The 10,831-nt window shown below is 37.5% G+C and overlaps 1 protein-coding gene across 1 annotated transcript; it reads right to left on the reverse strand.

Moving 5' to 3' along the window:
- Nucleotides 1–7,894: 7,894 nt before the first annotated feature.
- LOC120122379 lies at nucleotides 7,895–10,086 on the reverse strand. Its single transcript, XM_039141501.1, has 4 exons — nucleotides 9,677–10,086; nucleotides 9,472–9,619; nucleotides 9,145–9,273; nucleotides 7,895–8,788 (listed from the first exon to the last, which is right to left on the reverse strand). The coding sequence occupies exons 1-4, from the start codon at nucleotides 10,084–10,086 to the stop codon at nucleotides 7,895–7,897; spliced, it is 1,581 nt and encodes a 526-aa protein (XP_038997432.1).
- Between the last annotated feature and the right edge of the window lie 745 nt (nucleotides 10,087–10,831).

Consider the following 10,831-nt stretch of genomic DNA (forward strand, 5'->3'; position numbering starts at 1 on the left):
AACTTTTTTCTTATGATTATTACAAAAAAAACCAACAAACAAAAAAAAGGAAGGAATCGAAAAGAAAAACCTTACAGAGAGAAAAGGAAGAGGAAAAACAAAGAAGATAGAAATAAGAGGGCAAAGTGGAGAGAAACTAAACGTAACGTAAAGAAAGTTGGTGCAACCGACAGAGAGAGCGTTTGTTTGCGGTCTGCAAAATGCTAATGAGATAGCATGCAAATGGAACACATGTATTATTCCGGATCCACTCAAAATAAAGTTGAATCCACCGGATCAAAATCAATCTCCAATTCAAACCATTTGAATTATTATATGGTAAAATGAACAACATTGTTACTGCAGCTTAAGGCTTTCCTGGTTTTAACAAATAGTGGTTGGATATGTTTGAAAATGTCTCGATTTCTTCTCATTGAGACTCAATGAACTTTGTTGGAGACTTTGGAAAGCAAGAAATCTCACGGAAACCTGAAAGTCAACTACGACGCTGGTTTTGATTCTCGTTCGAAAAAACCAGGCGTTGCGGCTTTAATTTGGAACTAACATGGGGAGTTGTAGGTGGAGCTATCATGTTGTCAAATGTCGGGAAAGTTATTGCTTTTTGGCTTGGAGTCGTCATTACCCACCGACAAGGTTGAACAAAAGTGGTGGTGGAATCGGACACCGGTGGAGTCACTAATCCACTCCAAAGCAGAATACAATCTCTCTGGGAAACTGAATCAATCTTGTTGATCACTGCTGGTTTTTTTTAAAGCATTTCTTTATCCTTTGTTCGTTGTTGTTGTAATCGTCCCAGCAATTGGCTGACTGTTAGAAATTCTTATGCGAAAAATAAACATAAATTAAGACATCAACGATAAGAGCAATAACTCTCTACATATGAAGAGATAATGAAGAAGACAAATACATGATATTATATATATTATATATATATATATATATATATATATATATATATATATATATATATATATATATATATATATATATCTTAAAATATGTATTTATCAAAATTAAGAGTATCATAAATAAAACTTACATGGAGCGACAGCTGATGCCTTTAGGAGTAAGGTTTTGTCTAATTCAGGTTTTGGAACTACAAACTCAAATAATGCAGATATGTTATGGAAAAATATGGCAAATTCCATCAGAGAGGTGGGAAAAAACACCCTTGGGTTGTCGACAGGGAAGGTCAAGGACCATAAAGAATCATGGTGGTGGAACGAAGAAGTCCAAACTAAGGTAAAGACAAAGCAAATTTGCTTCAAAGAGTTTCTACAATGCAATGACGACGAAGAAAGGTCGAGAGCTAAACAAAGATACAAGGAGGCAAAACGGGAAGCCAAGAAAACAGTGGCTAAAGCAAAGGATAAAGCATACGAGGAAATGTACAAGAGATTAGACACCAAGGAAGGACAAAACGTCATCTTCAGGCTTGCAAAATCCAGGGAAAATAAGAAAAAAGGTCTAGGTAGCATTAGGTATATTAAGGACAACAATGGTGTTCTTTTAGTTAAAGATCATGATATTAAGAGGGTTTGGGGTAGTTACTTCTTTGGCTTATTTAATGATGGTGACTCTCCATGTAGAGATAGTGTCGTTGATAGGTCAGCAGACCATCATGATTCGACCACTGACTGCCCTACAAGTACGATTGAGTTTGAGGAAGTCAAAATGACTCTTAGAAAGATGGGGAGGGACAAAGCTGTCGGTCCAGATCAAATTCCTACCACTGTGTGGTTGACACTAGGAGAAGAGGGAGTTAGGTGGTTGACCAACATCTTTAATATTATTTTAGAGACTGCCAAGATGCCAGAGGAGTGGAGAGAGTCTACGGTGATACCAATCTATAAGAATAAAGGAGATCTCCAATGTTGTGGCAACTACAGAGGTATTAAACTACTCAGCCATACCATGAAGCTATGGGAAATGGTGATAGAGACTAGGTTGAGACATGCTACTAGGGTTTCGGAAAACCAATTTGGCTTTATGCCAGACAGGTCTACTATGGAGGCGATTCATCTACTTCGACGGCTTATGGAGAAATATAGGGAAAAAATAGAGATCTTCACATGGCGTTCATTGACCTTGAGAAGGCGTATGATAACGTTCCCCGCGATACGATATGGAAGACAATGGAAACGAGACGGATCCCAACTGCTTATATCCGGGTGATTTGTGATATGTACTCTAGATCTACTACTTACGTCAGGACTACAATTGGCGACACCAAGGCATTCCCGGTGAAAATCGGACTCCACCAGGGGTCGGCTCTAAGCCCTTACATCTTCGCATTGATTATGGACGACATCTATTGTGTGATAACAGACGGTGTTCCGTGGTGTATACTTTTCGCTGACGACATTGTCCTAGTTGCTGAAACAAAAACTGAGCTGAATGGTAGACTGGCTGCCTGGAAGACAGCTCTGGAAGAAAAAGGTCTAAGGATCAATATTGAAAAGACAAAGTACGTATGTTCAAACTTCAGTGGGAAACAAAACGATGAAGATGTAGATGTATGTATAGAGGGACATGTTATCCCCTCAAAGGATTGTTTCAAGTACCTAGGGTCTATGAAATATAAAGATGGGGGTGTAGATGATGACGTTACACATCGTATAAAGGCGGGATGGCTAAAGTGGAGGGTTGCTACTGGAGTTTTGTGTGACAAGAAGGTGCCTCTAAAACTTAAGGGAAAATTTTATAGAATGGCAATAAGACCAGCGCTGTTGTATGGATCAGAATGTTGGGCAATCAAGAAGGATCACGTAAGGAGAATGGAGGCCGCAGAAATGAGAATGCTTCGATGGACATGTAGTAGGACTCTATGGGACATGACACCAAACTCTGCTATTAGGATGTCCTTGGGTGTGGTGCCTGTATCCGAAAAATTAAGGGAGGGAAGACTACGGTGGTTTGGGCATGTCCTTAGGCGATAACCGTCGGATGCGGTCAGGAGGGTAGAGTCAATTACAGTCGACGGTGCCAGAAGAAGAGGACGACCAAGGCGAAAGTGGGAAGACTGCTTGAGATCTGATTTAAAGGAATTAGCACTTACCGAGGACATGGCATCTGATAGAAAAGTATGGAGACTTAAGACCAGGGTAGTCGAGTAGGGCGGTTCACAGCTATAGGGTGTAACATCTCCATCTTCTTTTTAATGTCTTTGTAGTAGTTTCCATGACTTCTACTTTATACACGTTTTCTGTCATTGGAATGTATAAAGGCTTAGAACTAGCGTAGCGGAGTAGTGTTGCCTTAGTTTAGGTATTAACCCTTTTGACTGTATTCCTTCTCGTAGCATGCTATCATTGACTTTTGTGTATCACTCTCTTCAGGTTTCCTCTTTTAAATTTAGTTGGGTCTTACATTTTCAATCTATATGCAGAGATTTCTATGCAGGGATTTATTTGCAGGGATTATTTCCAATTACAGACGCGCATATCAAGACTGCATTATTAAGACTGTTCAACTATGTATTTATTTATTTATTTATTCCTTTATACATGCATTTGTATTTTATTTTTATTTTTAATTTTCTGACTGCCAGAGGTCTTCCACGGAAGCTGCTCTCAACCTGGCGTTGGGGTCAGCCTACTACCCTACCTCCCCCTTACCCCATACATATGGGAACATGGTTTTGTTGTTGTTGTTGTTGTTGAAGAGTATCATAAATAATTATCTCTTATCTTAGGATCCGTTTGTTTCATGTAAAATATATTTTGAAAAATGAGTTCAATAAGATGAATTATATTTTCTAAAATATAGGTTTCCGGAAATTATTTTACGATGTTTGGATGATGTTGTGTAAATCATTTTCCATTTATTAATATATTTTAGAAATGATATATATAAATATATTATACAATAAATAATATTATTTATTAGAAAGAATTATTAATACTATTATTTTTAAAATATTAGAATAATTTTTTAATATTATTTCTATTATTTTATAAATAAAAATATTAAGACTATTATATTTTATTAAAATAAAAATATTATAAATTATATTAATTATTTATTAAAATAATAATATTATTATAATATTAAAATAATAATATTATATTTTCAAAATTAGTAATAAATACATTTTTAATATTTACTAATTTAATAATATTGTTTTTATAAAATTAATAAATAAAATTAATTTTATTAATACTTTATTAAATATTATGAAAATAAGAGTATAATATTATATCTTATTATAATTTAATTAATTTATTAGTATAATATTGAAAAATATTGTAACCCCCTCAGATCGATACTAGTGGTCTGATCCGATCTAGAGTGTCACATTAGGGTCACTGGAGCAACCCACTGTAAAAATCTCGGAAAATTAAAATTTGTGTTAAAACATGTAAAATCATAAAATAATTTATAAACACAACAACAACATTTAACAATATTAAAAAATAAAACATTATCCAAACTCGGATATAAAAACAAAATACAACCTATAAGCCCCATAAACACATGCATCGTACTCCGCAAGCAACGCTGGTGGAACTCCCTTACCGATGTCGATAATTGCACTGGTTCAATCCATTTTAACATGAAAATATGAGTAACATAGTGAGCTTTGGAAAGCTCAGTAATATAGAAGTACCAGATGATGCTGAAGAATATGTAGATAACAGATAAACATATGTTTCCTTATTGATTCGAACATATACATATTTTTATGCTGATATGAGGTCCTACTGATATATCAGATAGTAAAAGATAAAAAACTTTCAATTCAGAGGAAATGTTTCTGATAACTGGGTCCAGGAGATCAGAATAAGTTATCTAGTATATTCTCACAAAACCAGTGAATATATATATATATATATATATATATCATTTTTGAAACAGTAGCAGTTTAAAACGTATCTTTAAAAACCATAGTAAAACCCTCCAACCGAATGCCATATGCAGTTCCCTAGAACTGCATAACCTAAAAGAGCACCTTGGGACCTGAGAGCTTACCCAAAAAAGATTCTCGGAGCCTCAAAGCCTACCCAAGGGTCACCTTAGGTCCATAAGGAATTATCAGTCAGTGTTGAACCTATACAAAGAATTACCAACATCAACTGAACCTGCCAGAGATAGAAATTACCAGTTGATGCTGAACCTATACACGGAATTACCATCATCGACTGAACCTGTCAGAGTCTTTATACAATATCCCAGAGTACCCCGAATAAAAACATTTTTCAGACAGTAACAGAGATATCAGAAATCAAAGCAGAGATCAGAACAAAAATCAAAGAAAACATCCATGTGATCAGGGAACACACTAGAGGTTCTAGATATTATTCGGAGATACTAGATAATCTTTTCGGACAGAGAAACACAGATCTTTAGTATACCAGTAGAATGCCGAAAATTAGAATTACTATCGAAAGAGTTCATTAGCTGACAGGATCATCAGTTATTCAGAATCTGATTTATCAAGATCATATAGTATTCAAACATTTTTCGGAGGCACTAGGTAATCAGAAAGGTATTCAGAATCCTTAGTTACTTGTGTTTTCAGATATGAAAGGAGTGATTCCATTATTCTGAAATTTAGAGACATTTTGAGCATTAGGTTCTTGGAGAATTCTTAGTGATTTGAGCTGATAAGGGAGAAATGAAGATTCAGGGCATTTACGATTTGTGTCGACCTATCAGAATATCGAGTCAACTCAAATTGTACAAGACCCATCACTGATGTCTATCAACTGGTCCAATCATTGCACTTCCAGAGTATTCACTTCAGCGGCAAATTCTATAATTCCAATATAGATCCAGAATTTAAATCAATAATTCAAAGGTTTAAGTGGTTCAAGATATGAGTTCTCAGGTCGTCTCCATTAACAATAGCCATCCATTATGATTTTTACTTTATAAGCATATCATTGCCATTTCATTCCAATATATTAATGACATTACTTCTGATATATTATGCTTCAAGTATTCTAGTTCATTTAAAGTTCAGGGTATTTGTTCCTTTGATCAGTGGAGGTTATTATAGTTATTACGAATCTCGATGAAATTTCAGTAATTCTTTTCAATTCAATCATATGTAATATTTCTGATAACTGGTCAAGAATGTCTTTGTTGGGTTATCTTTCACCATCCGGGGAAGTATTGGTCATTTACAATACAAGGGTATTTTCATAATTTTATCCCATAGGACTATTTTGGTAATTTCTTATCCATATAATCCCAGTATTTAACCTTTAAAGAAATTTTTATCAAAATTTACAGATCTTGAAAGCAATTCGTTTATTATTGAATCACCGAACTTATTATTATTATTTCCGATTGATCTTCTACTTTCTTACGCGAGCCATATGAGTCATGTTCGGCTATCGACTTTTTGTCATATTTGGATCAACTTTAGGAATAATTTACCATGTAGATGAGACCAATCATATTCATCCTTATATCTATCAATTTCCAACATGTTCCATAAAACATGCATAAGGTAAAAATGTATTACCTCGATTTCCATGCCATATCGGTAAACCATTTAAACTCCATTCGATCACTCTCGAACTTTAATCCAATGTCCAATAATTTCTCGGATATAAAGCAAATGAATTTACGTCAGAAACTGAACTTAAATGAGAAATAACTTGAATCTAAAGATAAAACCTTGAAAATGGCTTACCGGGTACGAATTTGGTAAAACGGACTTCAGAATCGGACTCAGGACGTCGAAAAACATAAAATAGGGCTTTTTCAGAAAATTTTACTTTTTCGGTCAAAGTCAATGGTCAACGGTCGGACAGGTCAAAGTCAACGGTCAACTCTGACCGAAGTCAACGAGTCGGGTCAAAGCGGTTCAGGTCGGGCAGGTGAGCTGGAACGGTTCGGGATGACTCGGTTCATACCAGTTCCAGAAGAATCTAAAGATGGGGATAAGCCCCGCGCACACCTGATGACGCGTGAGGATACGTGAAGATGGCTGGTCGGTGGCCGATTACTCTCTAGCTCATCAAACATCGATTGCAACCATCAATTTCACTTAGAAGCGAAATCAACCAAACCAAATAACTAGAAATAGAACCAGACTTACCCAAAAACGATCGGCGGAAGAAACGACGACGATACGGTGACCCACTGGCTGGGTTTGGAGCGCACGACAATGGTGAACCCAATGGTCCAGGTAGTGAGGCGAGATAACCCCGGTGACAACCGAAATCGTCAAAAATGACCGACAATTGGGTTTTTTTGACGGGTTTCACGGCGTTAATTACGCTAATTCACGTCGGGCTAGGGGTCGAGTTTTTATAACCGTTCGAATGTGAGTCTATAGGTGGCATCAGAGCGACGAACAATGGCCGGACGACGACGGATTCAGGTTGCGAAAGGTGGTCGACGGGGAGAGGGATTTGGGGATTTGGTTTGGGGACCAAATTAGGGTTAAACTGATCTGCTAAATTTATTTTTCACTAGGTTTAGGGTTTAGCAAAGTTGCACTCGAAAAATAAGTGATCTCTTGTCTCTACCACAGTGCCACACAACAACTTTCAATAGTTAAGCTCATATGCATGAGCCTAACTCGAGTAGACAATCTATTTAGCATTGATATCCATGCTACGATGTTAAATTTCAGAAAGCGCCCAAAGAACCAAATCAAATGGTGCCAGGATACTTTAGGGGCAGTAGCACGCATATCATCCAAGACTCGCCTCGTGCTCAGATCACAAACCTGACCCGAGAAGAGGTGAGCAACTTCAGGCCTGATTTCCAGCAAGTGTTTAAAATTCCAGCTAGCATTTACAGGGGTTTCCATCTACCTAAAATCAACATTCCTAATTACATAGGAGTACATCCAAGCCACCCAGAGTGAACCTTCATTTTCCAAAATCTTTTTAATAAGTTGCACAATGCAAGACTTATTCCATCATCTAACATCTTATAACCCCAATCCCCCTTCAGATTTCATAAGGCAAATTATCTTCCAATTAACTCTTGCACCTCTAGCAAGCACATCAGCCCCATTCCAAAAGAAACGGGAACACAATTGCTCCACTTTCCTAATGATTGGATACGACAGTATAAGTTGCCTACACCAATAGTTCGAGATGCTTAGCAGAACGGAACGAATGAGTTGTAACCTCCTAGCAAAGCTAAGGTGCTTATTAGCCCATAAACTTAACTTTTCCCTGAGCTTGTCAATAAGAGCTTGACAATCATTCACAACCAATTTCCTAGTAACCAGAGGAACACCCAGGTACCGAACTGGGAGGGTACCCAAATTGAAGCCAGTAAATTCCCTGATGAAACTGATTTGCTCAGCAGGAATACCAGTAACATATATCTGACACTTGCTAGCATTTAACTTCAAACCTGACATGGAGTAGAAATGGTCTAGGATAACCTGCACCCCTATGACAGAATCAATAGATCCCTTGCAGAAAATGAGCAGATCGTCCACAAAGCAAAGGTAGGTAAGCCCAATCCTTTTGCACTTAGGATGATAACCAAAGACCCCATTTAAAGCAGCCACATTCAAGAGGTTTGAAAGCACATTCATGGCAAGAATAAAGATGTAGAGTGAAATGGGATCACCCTGTCTCACACCTCTAGCTCCTATAAAATATCCAACAAGACTACCATTGAGAACAATAGAGTACCTAGGGTTAGTAAAGCAAGCCCATATCCAGCTAATGAATTTATCAGGAAATCCCAAAGCATGCAAGATCACACCTACAAACTCCCAGTTTAAGGAATCGAAAGCCTTCTGCAAGTCGATTTTGAGTGCACATCTAGGAGATATATTCTTCCTAGAGTAACCCCTAACAAGTTCCTGGGCTAATAAGGTATTATCTACTATGCTTCCCCCTTCAAAAATGCAGTTTGGTTCATAGAAATAATGCCATGAAAGACAGAGGAAAGTCTATCCACTAAAATCCTAGTGGCAGTTTTGCAAACAACAGAGCATAATGAGATGGGCCTAAAGTCTTTAACTAGGCTTAGGTTTGGGACTTTAGGGACAAGCACAACAACCGTTGTATTGAATAAGGGAAGCATAAAAGAATGGTCAAAGCAGTACCTTATTGCTGCCAAGAAGTCTGCACCTACAACAGCCCAAACTTTTTTAAAAAAGAAAACATTGTATCCATCTGGACCAGGTGACTTGTTGTTCCCTTGCCCCTACAAGACCTCCTTAATCTCAGCATCAGAGATATCCTTGCATAAGGTGTCAGTTGCATTCCTTGGAAAAGAATAGCCAAGTAACTCCTTAATGGTACTAACATTACTGCCCTTAGCCTCAGGGTCAGCTACCCCCATCTGATTCACAAAGAATCCAACCACTTTATTAGACATAACATCAAAAGTATCAAGTCTCTCACCTCTTTGGTTGAATAAAACTCTAATTGTGATGCTATTTCTTTTGCTTGCAACTATAGAGTAAAAAACACGGGTACCCTAGTCACCATCTTTGATCCAATCCACTTTTGTTTTCTACTTATAGAATAACATCTCAACCTCCTCAAGGGTCCTTAATTCCCTCTCGGTTTCCACTTCAACATGAATGTTCATACTAGAAGTGGATGGATCAAGATTGACAAGATACAAACTCTTCAATTCCTCTCTTTTATCCCTAACTCGCCCCGATATATCACTGTAGCAGCTCCTGTTAAGCTCTTTGAGGCATCGCTTCAACCTTTTTAGCTTTAGGTAAAGTGATTACATTGGATTAACATTAACTGGGGCCTGCCAGGATTCCATGATAATGGTCATGAAGTTGGGATACTCAGTCCAAAAGTTAAAAAACTTAAATGGCTTAGGCATAGCAGCATGGATTTTCTTGTGTAACCAAACGAGTCCTGGGCAGTGATCAGAATTCCCAGGGGCCTGAAATTCGACATCATAAGATGGAAAAGTTTCAATCCAGTTGGAATTGACAAGGATTCGGTCCAGCTTGTGTGACAGGAATGTATCTTGTTGCTTATTTGTCCACGTAAATAAAGGACCAGTGAAAGGATGATCAGACAACCCTCTCTGTTTTTTACTAGAATCAGCAGTAGAGATTTCCAACAGATTACCAGGGTCAACAGCACTAAGGATTTCAAATTTATTCTTTGAACCTCTAATAACCATACCCTTCTTTGCAGGCCTTCCTCTGCCCCTTTTAACAAGAGGCTACTGCACAGCCTGTTTAACCATATCTACCTTATCAGCAGAATTATTAGCAAGGCAGTTCCCATCAAAAGCTGAGATGGTAGCAGAGTTATTTCCAGCAGTAGCATCAGCAACATTAGCCAGATCATTTTGTAATGTCACAAGAGCAGAAAATTCTTTGCCAGAACTAATCCCATTAGTTGTTCCACTAGAAGTAGCTGTTGCAGCACAAACAACATCCTCTATTGCCTTACCCTTAGCAGAAGAAACATCATGTTTAACATCCTTCACATGCCACTTAATTCTCCAGACCTGCTCAGTCTTTTTCCCATTTCCCCGAGGGTAAAATCTAATAGAATGCCCAAACCGCCCACAGTCTGTGCAAGAGCTTGGCATCCAAGGAAAAAAACCCTAACTCTTACCACTGATCCATCACTCAAAACAACATCAATATTTTCCTGAATTGAAGACCCAACAGGAACCTCAACACATACATGAGCATATTCAAATCTTTCCCTAGCAGCTGTAATTGAGTCCATGTGAAGAGGCTTCCCCACAACACTTGCTATATAGCTCAGCCCCCTATTAGAAAAAAGCTCAAGTGGAACATTGAATAAATGAAACCAAACAGACATGAAACATAAATCGAATTGTAATTCTTTCAAATTGGGCTCCTATTTCCTAAGAAATAACGGTTTATGTTGTACATGCCATGGACCATTAT

This window comes from Hibiscus syriacus, unplaced genomic scaffold, assembly GCF_006381635.1.
Source record: "Hibiscus syriacus cultivar Baekdansim isolate YM2019G1 unplaced genomic scaffold, ASM638163v2 tig00110387_pilon, whole genome shotgun sequence".
NCBI classification, from domain to species: domain Eukaryota; kingdom Viridiplantae; phylum Streptophyta; class Magnoliopsida; order Malvales; family Malvaceae; genus Hibiscus; species Hibiscus syriacus.